Below are 21,368 nucleotides of genomic sequence, written 5' to 3' on the forward strand. Positions count from 1 at the left end.
CCTGATATCCTTAGGCGGCTCTTAGTGGCCTGAGAGACACATCCTCCCCATCCTCCCCCAACATCTTCTCCCAAAACCTCTGGAGAAACTAGAATTCTTGAGAGTTCCTTTTTTCTAGGGGAGTCCCATTGGTCCCCCTCCATCTGGAGCCCAGGGAGATTCTAAGTCTTTTCCTCCTCCCTTGGGGCACCTAAAAGAGAAGGTGACTCAGGGAGCAGGGGCACAGGTGGGTGGGTGACTCATTCCGAGTGTCTGGAGGGGGAATGTGGTCCGGCAAGAGAAGGGATCGCTTCTCAACCTCCAGAGCTTATGACTGAGGGCCCTTGAAGTCCAAACCTGGGGCAGAAGGCCCCTGGGGTAGGGACAGTGATGAGGGTTGGTGAGCTACTCCCCCACCTCCTCTTCTAAGAGCAAACCTGTGAGCTGCCATCAGGGGCCGAAGTCAGGTCCTCACTGGCTCAAGGGCAGTCCCCGTGTGCTTCTCTGCCTATGGGAGCAACTGTGTCCCAATTCCTGCCTCCTGGGTCTCTCCCAGAGCCCCGAGGGTCACTCCCAAGAGCTGGGAATCTCAGGGAAGTTCCCCCGGATGGTTTGGCATCCTACCATGCAAGAAATCAGGCTCACAATCTCTCTGATTGACTCACAATCTCTCTGGGCAAGGGGGAAAGAAGGAGAGAGAGAGACAGTTCATATGTGCACGTGAGAGCTTGCACACCAGAGTGTGAGCTTGGTGGAATCAGCTCTCAGCACACACACAGACCAATGCAGCTTCCCACTTATTGTTCTAGTGTTGCCCACAAGATCCAGGAAACTCCCCAGGGTATCAAGGGTCTTAATTTTGCCTTGCTGGCCTCAATTTTGCCCTAGCTCTGACAGTAAGTGCAAGGAGGTAATCTCACAAGAAGGGGCCTGGTTATCCTGAGAGGTGATCCAGGGGAGTCAATAGGGCTTTCAGGACTGGGAATAGTCCTTGTGTGCAAGGAGGACCAGAGGAGAGAGCCGGAAAGGGTCAAGGGAGCAGAGGTAAGTGGGCCTATCAGGGACATCCGAAGGCCATAAAGCCGGGTGTTTCCACAACCATCACGTCTAGCACCCGGACAGCGAGGCTCAGAGGGGGCAAGAGGACACAGCAACGCGAACAGAGATAAAAGCCTAGGGACCTGAGGCATGAAGCTGTTGGTGTGGGGTCTTAGGGAGTCAGGGCGGAGGTAGGAAAGGCTGCAGCAGTCACACCCAGGAGGGAGGCCTGATCTGACCCTGACTCTTGGCCTTGTCAGGCTCTCAGGCCCTCTCGGCCACCCCCAGGCCTGGCCCAGCTCCCCACCAGCCTCACTTCACCCTGGGGCAGAGCCTTCTCCAGAGCCCTTGTTTGAAGTTCCAACTCAGCCAGCTCCACCCTAGCATGAAATCTGAGACTGGGGATAGAGCCCTCAGCCTCCAGCTGCCTCCTCCAAGAATCACTCCAAAACCCTCCAGGAGTGAGATACGTCAGATTGACTTCCTTCCCATTCTTCGAGGTCTTCCCTTCTCCATGAAGAACCCCCAAACCTTCCCAGCCTCCCGTGACCCCTGGTTCTCTGACACCACCACCGTCGCCAGGACTGCAGTGGGGGAAGAGGCTCCTCGAGCCTTTAAGCCCTGTCCTTCCAAGGTGGCACAGAACGCATCTTGGTTGGTGCAGTCGATTACATCCCCATCCATCTTGTGCCCTCCCGGACTGGAAGCCCTTTGAGGGCAGGGGACATATCTTACACTTTTCTCTTTCTCCCCCAACATCAAGCCCAGGGCCTGACACTTATTATTAGCATTCAGTCCATGTTGATCAGCTGAATGAATAAGTGACACAAGGACAGGGACAGGGAGACACTCCCTTTTCCTGCAAACCCAGCCCATTCCTTCAGGAAAAAAAAAAAAAAAAAAAAAATGAAGTGGGAGTGTGAGGCATAGAAAACAGGGGAGTAGGCAGCACACATTTATTAAGTGTGTTAATCTCTAATAAGTGTTTTATATATGTTCTCATATTTAATCTTTACCACCAACTCTACAGAGAGACATAGGATCAGTTCCATTTTACAGGTGAGAAAAGCAAAGTTCAGAGATGATAATTAACATTCCCCAGGCAGTAGAGCTAATGAGTTGTGGGTCCAGGATTGACAGCTTAGGTCTGCCAGCCTCCAAAGCCCAAGTTCCATCCGCTTAGCCTCATGCCCACTCCAAGCCCAGGGAGAAAGATGATGGCTAGAGTCTGGTTTACCCACAGCCCGGCAAGGGTGGAGAAGGGCTGAGAGATTTGGCTTCTCCTCCTCCCACTGGAGGAAGGGTCTACCTCTTCTGTAGCTGGCTGTGATCCATCCACCCAAAGGAGGGAGCCCAGGGTCAAAAATAAAGGGACCCAACCCCTTATGCCACATACAGGCACTTCTAGAACTCTAGAAGTCCACTCTAGTGGACCGGGCCACTACCCCGGTCCTAGCTATTTGGAGACAGGCCAAAATCAGAGGCAGGAAATTGAGGAAAGATTTTGATGGTATCTTATGGCCTGTGTGTTCTCTTGCTCCAGGCAGCCCTGTTCAGTGTCATCTGATTAGGCAAATGGCCTGAGTGCCTGGCCATCTGGTCACTCCAGGGGCAAGACCCCTCTGGGTCCAGCAAGAGTGATGGGGTTACATGGGGTCTTCACGGACAAAAAACACATACACACACAGACAAACACACACTCCGGGGCTCTGACCTCAGCTAATTAGCCTCCAGTGTCTTGGACTAAGAGAACTGATACACAGTACTTGAGTTTTCTGTGGTTTTCCCCTTTCCACCTCAACTTGGCCTTGGTAGGTACCTCTGGCACCTAACGGCAGAGGTAATCCCCCCTCCATGGCTGGCTTCTCTAACTTTGACAGCTGTCTCCTCTGTCCCAGAAGCCTTGTGTTTGGTGGGGGGGACCAAGGGATACCCCAGGAGCATGACATCAGAGGATCCCTTGAAAAACTTTCTTCCTTCATTTGGGCTGGGTGGGGGGCCTCAGGAGACTTGCTCCTCGGAGATGCAGGCCTCCCGCACCGCCTGGGCAGACAGATGTGCCGGCTGGGGGGCAGCCCAGACAGGCTGGAAAACAGCAACGTCCTGGAGCCCGAGCTGAGGGAGAAGGGAAAAGTGCGCGCGTGTACACACACACACACACACACACACACACACACACACACACACCACACACACACACACAGGAGTTTGGCCAGAAAAGTTTCCTGCAGGAGGAAAAGCCTCCTTGGCCGCAGGTTTCTCCCGGGACCCAAGGAGCTTTCCCCAGGAATCCTCTGGGAAGAGAAGGCAGCAGCAGCAGCTTCCACAAATAGCAGCAAAACTTCAGTCCTAAAAGTCCCCCAAAGTTCCCCCTCCCTCTCTCCCTCTTTCTTTTGTTCCCCACTGCATTGCCAACCAGGCAGCTCCCGGCTTCCCACACTGGACTGTCCTCCCCCAACCCCGAACCCTAAGCAGCCCGCGCCTCCCCGCCGGGCCTGCCCGCGCTCCGGCCCCTGCGCCCCGAGGCCGGTCGGCAGGGTGGGGGGCGCCTACCCGCCTTGCAGGGGTCTTTGTAGTTGACGGGCTCCGAATCGTCCTCCTCCCCCAGGTCATAGGTGTAGTCGGCCAAGTCCAGCGGCCGGCCCGGGCGCGGGAGCAGCAGCAGCCAGAGCAGTAGCGGCAGCGGCAGGCGGGCCACCCCGGGCATGCTGGAGGGCGCGGCGGCGGCGGCGGCGGCGGCGGCGGCGGGCGCGGTGGCGGCGGCGGCGGGTCGCGCCCGGACGCGGGAGCCGGCGAGAGGGGAAGCGGAGGACTGGCGGCGAGGGGAGGGCGCTCCCCTCCGCTCGCCCGCGCGCTCCCTCCCCGCGCTGCCCCCCCTCGCGCGTCCCTACCTCTCCCCCTCCCCTGTCCTCGCCCCCCTCCTTCCTGTCTCCCGCCCCCTCTCCGGCCCGGCTCCTCGGCCCTCTCCCTGCGCCTCCAGCCTTCTCTGCTCCCTTCCCTTCTTTTCCTCTTTCCTTCTCTCCTCCCCCCCCCCTTTTTAGGGAAATGAGCTCGCTGGAGGGCGGGTTTTCGCCGGGAGCTCGGCCCCCCTCGGGTCCGGGACAGCTCTCGGCCAGGCCGGGCGGTGCGCCAGCCGGGGGCGGGGACGGCGCGGAGCGGGCCCGCCCCGGGAGGGGGCTCGGGCGGCCCGGGGCGCGGGCCGGCGGGGCCGGGGAGGGGGCGCCGGGCCCCGGGGTGCCCGGCCGACGGCCGCTCCCGCGAGGTGCCCTCTAGCGGCGGCTCGTCCCGCGGGCGCTGGGCCCGAGCCCCGTCCCGAGCAGCGGGACACGCTGTCAGGTCGCTCCGCGGCTTCGGCGCACCTCCGCCCCTCGGTCACCGACAGCGTTTCCCCGCCGGCGTCTGTCGGTCTCTGCCTCTCTCGGACCTTCGCCCTGTCCCATCGCGGTCCCTGTCTCTCGAGTTCTGTCGGTCTCAGTCTCTGTCTCGCGTCCTCTCGGGAGACACCACTGGAGGGCGCCTAAAGCCCGTGGATTGCCTCGTCCCCTCGCCACTGCCCCCAGTCCCCCATCACGCCCTGACCGAGAGGGGAAGAGGGAAAGCCCCGTCGTTCCCCCAGGGACCTATCCGTCTCCTAACTGGCCCCACCAAGAGCAGGACTGAGGGGGTGTGGGAGGATGGAAGAGGCGCATCCTTTGTTTTTCAGTCAGGCTGCTTTATTCTTTCGTGCTAGGAACCCCTTGGCCCTAGGAGCCGCATCTCCTCTGCCCGCTCCCACCTCTCCCCACAGCTTCCATTTCTCCAGCTCCAGTGTCTGTGGTGTGGGTAGGAGCAGCTTTCTGCCTCTCTGCAGAAGAGCCTTAGCGCATGGCTCTTTCCTCTTCACTTGGGGCTTCCACAGGTCCTAGGAAGCAAAGAAACACTGTTTATTACGTCAGGGAGAGAGACTAGGAGGGGGCCATCTATGAACCTTCCCCCCCACCCAGCTCCCTAGATGACCCAGCTCAGTGGATTCCCCAATTCCTGGTCAGCTGACGTGTCAAGGTGGCGTCAGCCTTCCTGGGCCACTGCTGCTCCACGCCGAGGGTCACACCTGCTCACCTGCGGAGTCCTAGATGTAGTAGAGGGGCACCTCGCCACATAGGGTGCTCACTGTGGTGCCCAGGAAGTCCAGGTCCCCAGGGGATGCTGAGCCAGCATCGTGGCCCTCTTCCTGGCCCAGCTTAGAGGTAGACACTGCAGGCTTGACCTGGGAAGAACACATGATTTGGAGCCCTGGACCTGAGTTTCTGTTTTGCCTGTGGCTCTTCTTGTGGGACCTCTGGCATGTCAGGCCATCCTTCTGAGCCTCCTAAAAGTCTTACTTTCCTCACCAGTGAAGAGGGGGCTGTGCTGGAGTCAGAAGCCCCCAGGAGGTGAGGTTCAGCTGAGGCCAGCAGCTTGGCATCAGAGAAGAGCTGGGGAACAGGTAGGGAAGGTGTGGCACAGGTGAGTTTAGAGAAGGGCACACACCTGGCAGCCCCCAGGGAGTAGCACTTTACAGGTGACAAACAGCTGCCATCTCAAATGCTCCTCCCAGCAGCCCTGGGAGGAGGACAACCCCCTCCTCCTCACCAACACACCTACCTGGAAGTTCTGGAACTTTCTAGTGAGAGCCTCAAGACTTGGGATGTTCTCCGGAGCCATCTTCATGATGTAGCAACAGGTTCCCGGGGCTGGCTTATAGGCAATCAGGAGCTGAACACAGGAACCCCAGAGTGCATTCAGGAAGGCCCTGCCTTGCTCACTTCCTAACCCTGATCCGGGACCATCTCCCTCTAGGTTAGGCCCCAGAGGGAGACCTGTTGGAATCTGGGGCTCAGCCTGGGGAGGAAAGGGCTAGGGGCTGGGGAGAGATGGATGTGCATGGAGTGACACAGCTGCGTGGTCTAATAGTCTTGTCATAGGGCCACCTCCCCAGGGTCAGGGGCTCAGGGATACCCACCCGCTGGTAGTCATACACTACGATGCCGGTGGAGCCAATGGAGAAGGTGGCAGTGGTGCCTGCACCCTCCTGCAGGGCCAGGCGCTGCTGGGCTTCCGGCCCCCCAAGGCTCATCTCTAGGACCTGGGGGAGGGCACAGGGTGGCCTGGTATTTCTCTTTCTCCACTCATCCCTTTGGTCCCCATGTCCACCCTCAGCCCTCTTTACTAAAATGCAGTCCTTTCTTTGCTGAGAGCCCAGAGAGGTTGGGTGGGACCAGATGCTAGAAGGAACAGGCTGCCAGGCCAGCGACAGGCCTGGTGGAAAAGCCAAAGCCAGGGTTGCCACCCTGTTCCTGCTTCTGTTTTTTCTTGAGGCACCCCTTACCTCCTCCCTTCCATCCCCCTCGAACAGTTCACTCTCTGCCCAGCCCACCCAGCCCCCCTTTTAGGCGGGTCCTCTACCCACTGCCTACCCCGTTCTGGGTCTGCTCACCATTTCAGTGTGTTTCTGGCTCATGTGAAGACCCATTAGCAGGGCCCCTACAATCATCACGACCACAAGGACTATCACCACCACTATGATGAGAAGGCGCTTGAGACTCGAAGGGAAGCAGGGGAGGCCAAAACGGCCCTGGGGGGCTGCCGAGTAGTCCTGGCATGGTAGGACAGGGAAAGAGACAGGTATGAGGTCATGAAGAGGATACCTCGTCTCCCTGCACAAGCTAGACACCCTCCCACAGCGTGACACCAATGCTATGGATGTGCAGAGGAGGGCTGAGATCAGAGAAGGCTTCTTGGAGGAGGTGGCCTGGATTCCAACAGAAATGCTTAGGTGTGAAGTCTAGCGCCAGTCTCATCTCCTGCTGTTTCCTCTGTACCCCGGCACCCCAGCCCTCCCCATCCCTCTCTGTTCCCCAGAACAATTCCCCCAATCTGCTCTGTTTCAGGAAGGATCATCTCAGTGTGGGGGAGGATCTGACCATGGGGTGTGCTCTCTCACACCTCCCTGCCTTTACACATACTACCCCTTCTTCCTGCAGTGCCTACCTTCTCCACCTAGTGAGCTCCTACCTATTCTTCTGAAGCCAGCTCAAATGTCATTTTCTCTGTGAAGCTTCCTGTGAATCCCCGCATAGTGGCTGCTTACACAGTGCCCTCTGCAGCCCTTTCCACTGACCATTGGGGTGGCTCTCGGCCCCTCATGCTGGAATGATCGGTTGCCATGTCCCTCTCCCCAAGGGACTCTCCCTTAATGGTTGGTGTCCCTGACCTGACTTAGCACGGTCCTCGTTAACTCAATGAATGAAGCTAGGTGAAGAGACCAACTCGAAGAGCTTGGATGAGGCGGAGCCCAGCTCACACGCATGTCCCCACACGGTCATACTCACCGGCGGGTTCTCAATCAAGACCTCCTTGCTGCCCACATCCATCTTGCTGCAGGCACCTTACCCTCTCATCCCACAAGTGCAAATAGGGTCTTATATGTGCCAGTAGGGAGAGCGGACAGAGGTGAAGGATCCGGCCCCCTTCTGCCAGCCAAGCCCTTGACTTTGAAGCCTGTTTGTTCCTGGCCCTCCAGAACTGAGGTCCCGATAAGCCAGCTGCAAGAGCCCCTGAGGGCCCTTGGCCCTGGCACATAAGTCCTCTTGGCTTCAGCCAGAGCAAAGCTGGGTGAGCTGAGCAAACTTGCCCTTGGGCAATCTGCGCCTCTCACGGTAGGTGTCTTCCTGGCATTGGCCGCCTTTCTTGCTGGCACCTGCCCCTGCAGTCTGTGGCTTTCCCTGTTCCTCCGCCAGGTTGAACCTCACAGGCAGCCAGGGGTCTGACCCAGTGCGGAGTCCACTACACTTCCTAGCAGAATTTCCCCCGTCACAGGGATGAGCGTCAGGAAGGGGAGTGAGGAGGCAGATCCTGCAGACCCAGGAGGCCCTGCTGGAGGCAGGTGGGGGCTTCAGCATTACATCGGCATCCGCATCCGTGTGGCGGTTTGCATGTGGCCATCTCTCAGAGAGCCTCACATTTTCACTTCAAGTATGCCACCTGCCTGGGCTCTTCCCACACATCTGGTACCTAACCTCCCTTGCCGGTAGCCATTCTTTTCCTAATTCTGAAAACTCCATCCCCTCTGGCTATACATTTTACCTACCACTGTGTGGTTTTTCAGTCTTTGCTATGGGCCTGTTTGTAAGCTAAAGGCATTTCCCGCCTGCTTTTATTCGCATTTATTTTAGGCTGAATTTATCCCCAGGCCATACGTTGTTGTTTTTCCAGTCTTCTTGTGGGCTATCTTTCTCATCTGTACCACCTCCTCTTCTGGGCTGGGAACATTCTGCTCTGTTTCGGGAAGGATCATCTCAGTGTGGGGAGGATCCGACCATGAGCTCTGTAAATTTAGCGGCTCATCTGGGGCTCTGTTCACCGGGATGTGCTCGATGACCAGAGCATCTACATCTAAACCCTCAAGTTCAGCATTACTCACTGCATTTTTAAGCAGGTGCAGCAAAAATTCAGCACTCTTTTGAGGCCACTGGTCCTGTGTCCAGCCCACCGTTTGGCCCTGGGCACACCTACCAGCTCCACTGTTACGATGATGCAATGGCCCGCATTGCTTCTGTAAAGTGACTCCTTCAGATACTTGGTGGCTTTGGGCATGTACATGCCCTTAATGACCTGTGCAGTTTCATGAGTGTTCTTAAAATGAACGTGAAGATTTGAACCTCTTGATGTGAATGATTTTGGTGGGTTTTCTGCATCAAGAAAACAGTGAACTATTTTCAGAGATCAAGTGGAAGGCTTTTGATAGCAGATTCCACACTTGACACTTCTCTTTTGTGCCCAGACAGCCCAGCACAGGGCTGGGTGTGATGACTGATGGGGTCCCAATCTCTTCATTCTTTTTTTTTTTTTTTTTTAAGATTTTATTTATTTGACAGACACAGAGAGAGAGAACACAAGCAGAGGGAGAAGCAGGCTTCCTGCTGAGCAGGGAGCCTGATGCAGGCCTGGATCCCAGGACCCTTGGATCACAACCTGAGCTGAAGGCAGACGCTTAACCGCTGAACCCCCCGGGTACCCACCAATCTCTTCATTCTTAAATCTCATCTGTTTGGTGTCACCTATAACCCTATCCCTCTAGGCTCCTCTTTTTAAACCCTTTGACCCTAAATTTCCCCCAAGAATACTCCTCACTCCATGTGATGCCCTTTCTGGACCTTCTCCCTCCCCCTTCCAACTCTTTTACCTCCCTCCTCAAAGCCACGTCTGTTGCTTTGTTGTACTAAACCAAATCGACCCACGGCTGCGTCCCTTCTCTTGCGTTCTCCTCCACTTGCTGGGCCAGGTGGTTTCTACAGTGTCCTTTCCTTTGGAACTTTCTAAGTGTCTAAGTCAGCGGCCCACCCTCACTCCTCTGGTTCCTGCTACTTTACTTCCAACACTTCACCCCAGTTCCTGTCCCTGGCCTGGGGGCTCCCTCGCACCTTGGCCCCCAGCTCTCCAGTCCTGGCGAGTTACCCCGTCCCCATGAGGACCTCCTCTCCAGCAGGAGAGCCTTCAGCCTCCAGGTTGCACAACAGCATGACATCTGAGCTGAGAGTGCCTGAGAAGCTCAGGGAAGGACAGAGGGGAGGGAAGGGAATGTTTGCTCCCACCACCCTCCTCACCCCCCACCCCACACCAACTGCTCCTTTAAATATTTGCCGAAACCTCTAGCAGCAAGTGTCCTAGGAACAGTGTGTGTTGGTGGCTGGGGAGAGGGGGGGTGTGGGGGCGGTGTCCAGGGAGGAGGGGGAGGCATCTTCCTCTCAAATGTGTGCAGGTGCCAGATGTAGGAGACAGCTGCCTGCGGTGCCCACCCCTGCCCACCCCCAGCGCCCCTCTCCCGCCCCTGGGTTGTCCTAGCAACACTGGGATTGATTGGCTGACTCCCATGCACTGGGCCTGAGCCAGGTGGGCAGCAGGCCAGTGGGAGAGCCAAGGAGGACTGCAAGCATCTCGGGGTCCCTGCGGGCATCTCGGGGGGCCGCAGGGTCCAGCTGTGGGGCTTGTCCTGATCAGGCACTGCGTGGAGGGCTTGCCGTCATCAGCTGGGGCTGAGAAAGGAGTCTCTTGGAGAGAAGCCTCTGTTCTCGCAGGTCCTCAATCTCCCCTGCAGGATGCCCTTAGGCTGTAATTCTCACAAGCTTTATGGTTTTTCTTTTTCTGTTTTTTTCCCCTCACTTGCTTTTGCCCGTTTGGAGGTTGGGGAAGGAAGGTTGCCCTTAAGTTTCATAAGGGGAGTTCAGATGCTAGCACCTACCCCTCTGACACTGACCCAGTAGAGGTCTTTCTCCAGAAGTGAGGAGGGAGGGACCTTTAGCTGGGCATTGGGAGCTGTCCCCCCATTCACCCTCCCCCCACCCCAGTTCTCTGCTTTGCTGCAGACTTCTCACATGTTGGCATTTATTTAGGCCTTTTCTCTCTCCTGGAAATCCCACCCTCAATGCCTCTCCACCTCTCCGAGTGCCATCAAGCTCCAAAGGCCAGGGAAGGGCCAATGGTCTCTGCTCTGCCACCTTGCTGACCCAGGCTGCCACGCCCCCCCACCCCCAAATCTCTGGGCCTCCTGCTGCCTTTTTGCCTGCCTCTTAGCCCTCACTGCTGTTCTCATCAGCAATGCGGGAGCTTCTCATTGCCCTATCTTCCCTGGGGACTGGCCCTGAGACCATGGTTTCCTGAGGTTTCTTTGTACCTGCTGCAGGGCACAGAGCATGCGCACAGCCAGCATGTCATTATATGCAAGGATAAGATGGTCATCAAGCATGAAGGGGCTCCAGGGGAGTCAATAGCGGAGCTCTTGATGCTTAACTAGCCAGCTCTGCGACCCTGAACGAATCCATTTTTCTGCCTTTCCTTTAGTGTGTTGGGCTGTGAAATGGGACTAGTCTGCCTGTCCTGTCCCCTTCTCCAAGCTGTTGTGAGGATCCAATGACATCATCAATCCAATCGTCATGATTAACATCATCTATTTCATTCCCCAAACAGCTCTTCTCCCTAGCTGAGAATAGGGCAAAGTCTGGATGTCTCTGGGCTAAATTCCTCTGGGAGAACCGTGGGTGATGGAGAGCTCTATGGTAGCCACCCCTCCTATGTGGACCTCCTCTTTTCCCCCTTCCAGCTCCCCTGCTGCAGTGGCTGGGACAAGAATCACTCCGCCCTTTGTGTGCTGGGCAGAGCTGTGCCAGGGACGGGTGGGGACGGCTGCCCAGCTGCCCAGGCCTCCCTCCCTACCCCCATTGCTTGTTGTCCCACAAGCTGGCATGCGGAGGGCTGCACGGGCAGCTGGATGGGCAGTGGCAAGTGAGCATCAAAGGGACAGGGCATCCCTGGTTGAGAGAACATGGGCAGACGTAAGCTCTGACCAGAGAAGTCCCTGCTGGCAGAGGCTGGGCACAGCTGGGGACCCATCTTAAACCCAGAGATCTCAGTTTCCTAGCCTGCTATGGAAAGAACACCAGACAGGCAGCCCATTCACCTGACTTCCAGGCTCCCCTGATCCTGTGCGAACTTTCAGCACAATCAGTCCCACACAGAGATCCCCAGGGAAGTAACACGGAGGGGAGCAGCAGTTCTCAAACATTTTGGTTTCAGACCCCTTAACATTCTTAAAATATTGGGGACCCCCAAGATCTTCTGTTTATGTGGGTTATATCTATTGATATTTACTGTATTGATATTTACTGAGAAATTTAAAAGTATTAATCAATTAGTAAACATTGCAATAATAAACCCATTCTGTTTTAACATATGTAACATAAATCTTAAAAATGATTTTACAAAGCAAAAAAAAATTAGAGATAAGAGTGCCGTTGTTTTACATTTTTGCAAATCTCTTTATTTTTTTCAAGATTTATTTATTTAGAAAGAGAGAGAGAACATGAGCGGAGGGAGGGACAGAGGGAGAGTGAGAGAATCCTCTAGCAGACTACCTCCTATGTGCTGAGCCCCACGCTGGGCTCCATCCCAGGACCCTGAAATCATGACCTGAACCAAAATCAAGTCTTTGGCTTTTCAGTGGACTGAGCCGCCCAGGTACCCCTTGAAAATCTCTTTAATTGCTGGCTTAGTTGAAGATACATGGCGTAGCCTCTGGAAAACTCCAGGGTACTTTTGTGAGAGTATGAAAGTAAAAAAAGTTAAATTAAGTTTTAACATTCTTAGGACAATTATTTTGACCTCAGTGACTCCCCGGAAGATTCTCCTGGACTCCCTGGACCACGCTTTGGAAAGCCCTGGTATAGAAGTCTGACTCTGAACTTTGGAGTTGGGGCAGAGTGGGTTGAAATCTCTGTTCTGTCCCTTTCCTCTGGTACCACCAGCTTCACTTCTCTTATCTGTAAAAGGGGATTAATATCATCTACCTTAAAAGGTTGGAAGGATTAAGCACGCAGGGCACACAACGCACAGCAGATGTGACACCAAGCTGGGCTGCTTTCCTCTTGGTTTGGGCCTCCGTTTCCTCATTTGTGACAAAGAGCTGGCCTGGGAAACATCCAGGGCTCTACCCAGCTTCAACAGTCTGTGGCTGGGTAGGGAGAGCTGTTCCAGAATTCCACACACTCCCACTCGGACTCAGTGACAAACATTTCCCTTTTCAGCTCCCAGAGACACAAAGGCACATTCTGTTCACTGGCTCGTGGAAACACATGTGAACACAGCTACACACACATGTGGCTTATGACACACCCATGAACTCTTGTTTAGAGGTTATGTCCCCTTGAGGGTCACGACAGACAGGCACACAGAGGCACGGGGATCCACAATGCAGCAATGCTCCCACGAGGGGATAGGCGCCTACTTGCAAGTGCCCATGCAGAGGCAGAGGCGCACACGTGCACAGTCATGCCAGCAGACGATGCTCTTGCACACCTCGCACACCTGCACTCGCGACAGTCTCTCTGGGCGCCGGACGTGCAAGCATACGGCGGCCCCGGAGACCGCCGTAACCACTCCTTTCTTTGGCTACTCCCAGCACGGGACTCCCCCCTCGCCACTCCCCCCCGCCCCCCCACCCGCCCTGAGCGCGCCCCCGCCGCAGCCCGCGTCCGCCCCCGCCGGTCAGCCCTTGCTCCGCTCCGGGCCCGCGCAGCTCTCCTTGCCGGCTCGCGAGAACGAGCAGGGGAGGGGACGGAGCCGGCGCCCGAGGGCGGGAGGAGTCCGCTTTCCGCAGCGGGCAGCCGGGCTCCTAGCTGCGGCAGCGGCGGCCGGCGGCCGTGGCCGGGAGGTGGCAGCCCGCGCTGGGTGGCGGAGAGCCGCGGGGCGGGGGCTGCGGCCGGTGGCCCGCGAGAGAGCTTGCAGGCAGCATGGCGGGGTTGCGGGCCAGGCGGGGCTCCGGGCTCCGGCTGCTGGCGCTGTCCACGCTCGGCTTCTGCCTGATGCTGCAAGTCAGTGCCAAGAGGCCCCCTAAGACGCCCCCCTGCCCGCCCAGCTGCTCCTGCACCAGGGACACCGCCTTCTGCGTGGACTCTAAGGCCGTGCCCAGGAACCTGCCCTCCGAGGTCATCTCTCTGTGAGTGTCCTGCCCTGGCTCAGGAGGTGGGGGAGCGGAGGGAGGGAGCAAGGCAAGAGCCTTCTGACAGTGGATGGGGAAAACCCCTGCTCCCCCTGCACAAAGTGTGGGGAGCAGGAGGACTCCAGGGGTCCTTAGGACTGGAGAAACAAGGCACCAGCCCTGCGGGGAGTTCTGTAGTCATGCAGGCTCAGCAGCCATGGCTGGGGAAAACAGGAGTTTAGGGCCAAGAATGAATCATCACCCGCATCAGCATCAATGAGACCTACTGTGTGCAGGGCTCTGGACACGGGTGGGGGGGGGAGGGGTTGTTTACAAGAGCATGTGGTCCCCTGCCTGTGATGTCACTCCAAGGGCAGAAAGGCTTTTTGTAGGGGGAGGGAGGGTGGAAGCAGGGGGAGGGGTGGAAGGGACATACACCCACACAGTGCCCTGGCACGGGACCACCGCCTTGCACTGGTCTTCCATCCACTCTGGACTGGGCCAGCCAGCCTGTCCCTTGCAGTAAGTGGCCTCAGGGACCAGATGGGCTGTGTGGTCCTTGAGAACAGGAGGCTAACCCCCCCACCCCCCATTCCAGTGCCCCATCCCTCAACAGCACCTAGCACACGGTAGGCATTTGGACGATCTTGAAGGTGTGGGTAATGGAACCTTCTTTTTGGCTGAAGGGGAAGCTCAGCCTGGGGCCACTGGTGCTCAGGGAGGCCGTAGGGGAGGATAGCCATGAAGGAAGGCAATGAGTTTCTGAAGGGAAAAGAAAGATAGCCCCAGGTAGGGGGCCCAGCCTGGTGAAATGGGGAGTGTCCAGGGTAAGAGTGTGGAGAAGCAGTGCCCTGTTCACCTTGGGTGCCCTTCTACCCCCAGTCCCTGCGTAGTCCCGACAGTACTGACTCCAGTGTCCCCTGCAGGACGCTGGTGAATGCCGCCTTCTCAGAGATCCAGGATGGAGCATTTTCCCACCTGCCCCTGCTGCAGTTCCTGTAAGGACGCTGGACCTTGGGGAAGGGTGGGTACGGGGTGGGGCAGTGGAAGGGGACAGATCCTGGACTGGGGAGAGGAGAACAAATACAGGTAGCCATTGCAGGTTAAGAGGCAGGTGTCCCTTAAAATTCTGCTGCTTAGGAAAGCCACAAAAGGTGGAGCAGCATAGAGTCAGAAAGGGTGCGGGGAATAGCAGTGGGGAGAAGGAAGGTAGGGGGTGCTTGTGAAAACCAATAGTGGGTATTTGGGGCCCAATGAGGAATGGACTTGCCCCCTCTGGAGACCAAAGGAACTGGGTGCAGTAGCTGGGTATGGTGCCAGAAGGTGGACACTGCAGGGGACAGGTCTCATCTTAGAGACAGTTGACCCCGGGCACCAGGATCTGAAGAAGGAGCTGGGGGTCAAAAGGGAGGGATGTGGGAAGGTGTGGAATTTTAACTAAGGCTGTTCCTGTTTGAAGCCCCAGTCGCAGGAGATAGTGCTTGTGAGTTACCCCAGCTCCTTTTCAGCATGGGTTACCTACCCTCAAGCTCACCACCACTCTGACAGGGAGTGAGTGAGCTGGGGTGAGGGTGGGAGACAGAGGACGGACACAGACACAGAGACAGAGAGACACACTGGGGAAGGACCCAGCTTGGTAGGAGAGCTCTGCCCCTGACTGATTCTACCCTTGAAGCAAACAGTTTGTGGGCCCAGAACAAGCTCCTGGCTGATCTTGGTGCTGGGCTGCTCTGGGGTCCCGACATGGGACAGCAGGGCCCTGGGACTGTGAGGAAGCCCCAGGGTGTGGTGGCAGGCTGGGGGCTGGCACAGCGGGCACACCCTTGGAAGCTCTAATCGCTCTCTGTCTCTCCAGGTTACTCAACTCCAACAAGTTTACTCTGATTGGAGACAACGCCTTCACAGGACTGTCACACCTGCAGTACCTGTGTGTGTCAAGGAGTGGGGGAAATGGGAACCAGAAAGGAGGAGGGAGCCCCAGCCTGGGTGGGCTGAGAAGGCAGCTTGGATGAGGAAGGCTGGGGATAATGGGGAGGGAGAGCCCTTGAGTCCTCTGACTGCTGGACTCAAGCAGACGGTCATTTCATCCATCCCTCTACCTAAACCACCCCTTTCAGATGCCCTGTCACCACAGTCTTCATTTATGTCACCAGAATCAGAATGGAAGCCTGCCTTAGGACCACGGGCAGGAATCTAGCTGGGGCGGAGAGAAGTAGCTGATTGGGGGTCTGGGATACTGAGTGGCATCTACAACAAATTCTCATTGTCTCCAGCTTCATTGAGAACAACGACATCTGGGCACTATCCAAGTTTACCTTCAGAGGACTCAAGTCTTTGACACACCTGTGAGTATATCGCGGACATACACACACGGGACCAAAGCCTTGCATCTCCTGTGGTCTTTGGCCTCAGTCAGGTGACCCAGGGGTCTCTCTTGCAGATCGCTGGCCAACAATAACTTGCAGACATTGCCTCGAGACATCTTCCAGCCCTTGGATATCCTTAGTGACTTGTAAGTCTGAGCCCTACCACTTTCGACAATGGCACAGAGGGGCACGTCCCTGGAGAGAGGGGCATGCGAGCTAGAATTGGGAAGATCATAAGTTCTTGAGAGCCTGGGAGGGCTTGGGTTCAGGGATGCCTCCTGGAAGGTTACTTGGATACACAGTGTGTATGTATATGCTTCTTAAACATGCGCTTTTAAAACATATGTTTGATTTGATCATACATTAATGTCCTATTGTATAGCCACAATCATCAGTCAGTATTTACACAAGAAAAAAAGCAACAACCCAGGATTGTGGAAGGTCTGAAGGAACTGAGATGTGACATAGTGGTGCAGGTTACACACTGAAAAGGGTACCCCACTCAGGAGGCCAGCAGGGACTGAAACTCGGCCCCGGCTCCACTGGCCAAACCCATGTCCATGAGGGTGCATCTAGCCCAAGGGGGACTTCTCTCTAAAATGCGGAAAGATGCCATGTGAGCAGCGAGCGGCAGCCTTGATTATACCCACTTGCAAAAGCCCAGAGAGCCTCTGGGTGGAAGGTGTGGGGGGCGCAGAGCCACTGGGAGCCTGCTCCTCTCTGTGTTCCCTCCGTCACCCTCGCGATCCAGGGACCTGCGGGGCAACTCGCTCAACTGCGACTGCAAGGTCAAGTGGCTTGTGGAGTGGCTGGCGCACACCAACACCACCGTGGCTCCCATCTACTGTGCCAGCCCGCCCCGCTTCCAGGAGCACAAGGTGCAGGACTTGCCACTGCGAGAGTTCGACTGCATCACCACTGGTAGGAGGTACCCCCCTCCCCCCATCCCCGGGGCGCTCACAGGCACTGCCGGAAGCACCCCCAGCCTCCACCATCCCAGTCCAGCAGCACTTTCCCCCCAACAAGCTCTAAGCCTTCTTCCCACCGCTCACCTCTCATCCCTACAGATTTTGTGCTGTACCAGACCCTGTCCTTCCCAGCGGTGTCAGCCGAGCCCTTCCTTTACTCCAGCGACCTCTACTTGGCTCTGGCCCAGCCAGGTGCCAGCGCTTGCACTGTCCTCAAGTGGGACTATGTGGAACGGCAGCTTCGAGATTATGATAGAATACCAGGTACCTACCCCCGGCTGGCTTTGGTGGTCCATATTTAAAGGGGTAGAGAGGCACTGGGCTCCATTGTTCCTCTCCATTGAGTACCTACAGGTAGAGGCATAGATGAGACATGGTCTCTGCTCATAATAACTTTCCAGTCTTTGGGGAGAGGCCAATACATACACAGATAACATCCATATAATAGGTGGGTATGAGGAGGGAGATATGAATATGATGTTCTAGGACCACAAAGGAGAAGCATACCCTGGGCAATCAAGGAGGGCTTCCTGGTGGAGGGGATGCCTGACTTGAGCCTTGAAGGGTGAGGGAAAGTCAGAGGTGATGCCCAAGTGCCTGGCTTGAGTAACTGGTTGGTTCCAGCGAACGAAGAACGAGATAGGAGTGGCTAGTGAGCTCAGTTTGGGATCCACTGAGTTTGAGCTGAGTCTAGAAGGCTGAGGGAGAATTAACGCAGAGAAAAATGTGGCAAGGGTATTCTGGCAGCAAGAACAGTATGAGAAAATTCAAGAAGGTGTGCAACAGCTTAGTGCATGAGTGCGTGCATGTGTAAACCATAAGGAGCTCATGTGACTACAGCATAAGGTTCAAGGTGGAAAGAGGCAGATGAGACCCAAGAGACGTGAGGATCAGGTCACGGACAGGTTTTGAGCAGATTGTGTGAAACAAACCACCTGGTATTTTAGAACAGTCTCTCTGTATGCCGTGTGGAGAGTGGCTTGGCATGGGGCGAGACATGTGGGCACACCGTTAGGGGGATAGGCAGGAGTTTGGACTGGGGCAACAGTAGGGGGGATGGAGAGAGAGATTTAGGATGGAGGAGTGAACTGACACAAGAGGAAACAGAAATTTTAAATTACCCTGTATCTCTGAAAGAATCTGAAGTCTTTATTTTTTTTTAAAGATTTTATTTATTTATTTGTCAGAGAGAGAGAGAGAGAGAGAGTGAGCACAAGCAGATAGAGTGGCAGGCAGAGGCAGAGGGAGAAGCAGGCTCCCTGCTGAACAAGGAGCCCGATGTGGGACTCGATCCCAGGACTCTGGGATCATGACCTGAGCCGAAGGCAGCGGCTTAACCCACTGAGCCACCCAGGTGTCCCTGAAGTCTTTATAAAAAAGAAACCCTTCCCCCAAAAGAAGGATCCAGGGCCAGATGGTCTCCCTGGTAGATTCTAGAAAATGTTTACAGAAGGAATAACAGCAATCCTACACAAACTATATTAGAAAGCAGAAGGGAGGGCTGACAGGACTTGGGACTGATCGGCTGTGGGTGAGTGAGGGACAGGGAGGTGTTGGGGATGGCTCCAGGCTTCTGGAGGTGGCGACTGGGTGGAGCCACGGATGGAAATTGAGAACATAGAGGAGGAAGAGCAGGAATAGGTTTGAGGGTAGATGTGTGCCCAGTCATGGCCAGCTGGATTTTGAGGTGCTCTTGGGTGTATGGGCATGGACGGTCTGAACTTGAGAGCTGGGGAGTCGTGAATATCTGGGCAGGCGGACCAAGGCTGTCGAAGGGATTTGCGGTGACTGCCAGAGGCCTGGGGTTCAGCATGGGCTTTCTTGGGGGGAGAGATGAGGAGGCGGAGGGTGCGTAAAGCAGTGCTGCGAAGGAGGAGAGTTGATAAACAGAGGCAACAGGGCAGGTGAAGAGTGCGGCCCTGTGTGCTTCACGTGCTTGAGAAGAGGTCAGATCGATCTGGTTGTTGAACAGAAGGAGGTTCGTGCAGACATCCTCATACCTAACAGCCCTTGCAAAAGTGGGAATTCTTAGGATAATGTGTTTTTATACACGACTATCCAAACATCAAAGTGTCATGGTGTGTACCTTGGCTCTATGACCTGGCTGTGGACGGGCTCAGTCTCTTCCTCCTTCCACTGACTGGCATCCGGCCAGCCAGGGAGCTTTGGGCGTCACTTAGACTTTGAGCCTGCTCCTGTCAATGTTAAATGGGCAAAATAACAGGATCCATTTCCGATGATTAGTTGTTCATACTCAGCCCAGGGGCTTCACACAATAAACATTCCATAATCAATATTATGGATAAACACTCGGTCAATACGTAGGGACACCTGTTTTGTGCTCCATGTCAGCTGATGTTTTAACCCTGGGGGCAGGGGTGGCGGGAGAGTGATGCTGAGACAGATGATCAGCTGGGAGAAGTGGGTGAAGTTCGGTGGGAGGGCCACTGTCCCCGAGAGCCTTAGTTCTGGGCCAGGGTCGGAGGGGAGTGACCCCCCCCTCTTCCAAGGGCATGGCATGGGGTGGGGGCCTGCGGGGCTGCCTGACCCTGCCTGAGGTTGCTTCTCTCCCTCCCCACAGCCCCCTCTGCCGTGCACTGCAAGCCAATGGTGGTGGACAGCCAGCTGTACATGGTTGTGGCCCAGCTGTTTGGGGGCTCTTATATTTACCACTGGGACCCCAACACCACACGCTTCACCAAGCTGCAGGACATCGACCCACAGCGCGTGCGCAAGCCCAACGACCTCGAGGCTTTCCGCATTGATGGCGACTGGTACTTTGCTGTGGCCGACAGCTCCAAGGCGGGCGCCACCAGCCTCTACCGCTGGCACCAGAACGGCTTCTACTCCCACCAGGCCCTGCACGCCTGGCACCGTGACACTGACCTGGAGTTCGTGGACGGTGAGGGCAAGCCACGGTTGATTGTATCTAGCAGCTCCCAGGCGCCTGTCATCTACCAGTGGAGTCGCACCCAGAAGCAGTTTGTGGCCCAGGGCGAGGTGACCCAGGTGCCCGACGCCCAGGCCGTGAAACACTTCCGTGCCGGTCGCGACAGCTACCTGTGTCTCAGCCGCTATATCGGCGACTCCAAGATCCTGCGCTGGGAGGGCACCCGCTTCTCTGAAGTGCAGGCCCTGCCTTCCAGGGGCTCCCTGGCCATGCAGCCCTTCCTCGTGGGCGGTCGCCGCTACCTGGCGCTGGGGAGTGACTTCTCCTTCACGCAGATCTACCAGTGGGACGAGGGGCGCCAGAAGTTTGTGCGGTTCCAGGAGCTGGCTGTGCAGGCCCCTCGGGCCTTCTGCTACATGCCTGCTGGCGACGCCCAGCTGCTCCTGGCCCCCAGCTTCAAGGGACAGACGCTCGTGTACCGACACATCGTGGTGGATCTCAGTGCCTAGAGGGTGCCCGGCCTCTGGGGTCCGGGTGGCTGCGGGAGGCTGAAGGGAAATCTCTCTGTGAGCAGCACGTGTGCCTGCACATGTGAAGACACGTGTAACCAACCTGCGTACACGGCCTCATGGACACGCCCACCCGTGCCCCCCCCCACCCCCACCCGTGAGCATGGATACACACTATGGGTGGGCCCAGGGGAGCCACTCACCATAGTTGTCATCAGCATGGAGACCTGGAGATGTGCCAGGCAACTCAGCGGCCCTGTGCCCTCTCCTGTGTGGACATTGGTCGCCCTAAGACTCTGCCCCCCTTGATCTGCTGCTTTCTCTGGGCTCTGGCCTCAGGGGAGGGGGCATGGGGGAGCAGAACCACCCGTCCCATTTTTCAGCTTAGCTTTCCTACTCTCTGGTCTCTCCTGTTGGTGCTCCGGGGCTCTGTTTACCTGCTCACGTCTGTACTGCAGCCTGAGGCCGCAGCCTCCACACTGCGGGGCTCAGTCCCCTGCGCTATGCTCCTTCGGCATGCACACGCAGACGCTGATGGATGCCCTCAGTTTACACACATGCACCCTGCTAATTCTCCCACTTCTGTGTGCACACATGCAGATGCAGGGCGGCCTAAAGAGGCTCTCCTTCATCACCTTGGCTCCCTTCTTGGAGAAGGCACATGGTCCCTGCCCTCCTCGGCTCACTCATCCCTCATGTGCCCACCCTGTAACTGATAAGGATGAGAATGGTGGTGCCAGGCTCTGGGCACCAGCTTGATCTCCTGGGGGCAAAGCCCCTCTGTCCAAACCAATAACAAAGCAGACCCTGAGCTCTTCTTAGGGTCCTCTCTGTTCTCCCTGGAGTTTCCTGCTCTGACCTTGAATCCAGCTCACCTGGGGATGGGAGACCACCCAGATAAAAGCCCTTCAGCTTTTCTTCACCGTGGCTGCCCCAGCTTTCTGACCACCCCCTGGTTCAGCCCTGCCTTTGGGATGTGGACTTTGAGCTGTGTAGGCTCTGTAAGGTGGGTCCCAACGCTGGCCGAGCCAGGGCCCCCGGCAAGCACCCGAGCCAACTGGGCCAGAGCCAAGAGTGGAGGAGGGCTAGAGAGCATCCTGGGGATCCCAGGACCTCTCCAATCCACAG

At 56.5% G+C, this 21,368-nt stretch overlaps 3 protein-coding genes across 9 annotated transcripts in view; 1 reads left to right on the forward strand and 2 right to left on the reverse strand.

Annotated features, from left to right (window-relative positions):
- The window catches only part of LOC111156717 (bone morphogenetic protein 1), a 42,083-nt gene extending 38,349 nt beyond the window's left edge, over positions 1–3,734 (reverse strand). For 3 of the 4 annotated variants that reach the window (XM_022517780.1, XM_022517765.1, XM_022517772.1), the window contains exon 1: positions 3,571–3,724. In XM_022517780.1, coding sequence (XP_022373488.1) covers positions 3,571–3,724 — 154 coding nt within the window. Of the gene's footprint in view, positions 1–3,570 lie in introns of all 4 variants that reach the window. The other variant, XM_022517797.1, reaches the window with a different exon arrangement.
- A 978-nt stretch (positions 3,735–4,712) lies between these two features.
- LOC111157157 (surfactant protein C) lies at positions 4,713–7,436 on the reverse strand. Of its 4 annotated transcripts, XM_022518445.1 has the most exons (6): positions 7,368–7,436; positions 6,473–6,631; positions 5,999–6,121; positions 5,641–5,751; positions 5,116–5,263; positions 4,718–4,918 (listed from the first exon to the last, which is right to left on the reverse strand). In XM_022518445.1, exons 1-5 carry the CDS (start codon positions 7,407–7,409, stop codon positions 5,126–5,128), a joined length of 573 nt encoding a protein of 190 aa, XP_022374153.1. In that variant the 5' UTR covers positions 7,410–7,436; the 3' UTR covers positions 4,718–4,918; positions 5,116–5,125. The 4 variants fall into 4 exon arrangements, with proteins under 4 accessions (XP_022374136.1, XP_022374153.1, XP_022374145.1 ...); XM_022518428.1 differs by lacking the exon at positions 5,116–5,263 and having other exon boundaries at positions 4,713–4,918; positions 7,368–7,432; XM_022518437.1 differs by lacking the exon at positions 4,718–4,918 and having other exon boundaries at positions 5,126–5,289; positions 5,637–5,751; positions 7,368–7,409.
- Positions 7,437–13,212: 5,776 nt separating this feature from the next.
- On the forward strand, positions 13,213–20,240 carry LOC111157047 (leucine rich repeat LGI family member 3). The gene is made up of 8 exons (XM_022518261.1): positions 13,213–13,525; positions 14,434–14,505; positions 15,363–15,434; positions 15,781–15,852; positions 15,948–16,019; positions 16,625–16,794; positions 16,941–17,105; positions 19,423–20,240. Exons 1-8 carry the CDS (start codon positions 13,320–13,322, stop codon positions 20,238–20,240), a joined length of 1,647 nt encoding a protein of 548 aa, XP_022373969.1. The 5' UTR covers positions 13,213–13,319.
- Positions 20,241–21,368: the final 1,128 nt, after the last annotated feature.

Source organism: Enhydra lutris, unplaced genomic scaffold (genome assembly GCF_002288905.1).
Source record: "Enhydra lutris kenyoni isolate GAN:26980312 unplaced genomic scaffold, ASM228890v2 scaffoldscaffold3, whole genome shotgun sequence".
Taxonomy (NCBI): domain Eukaryota; kingdom Metazoa; phylum Chordata; class Mammalia; order Carnivora; family Mustelidae; genus Enhydra; species Enhydra lutris.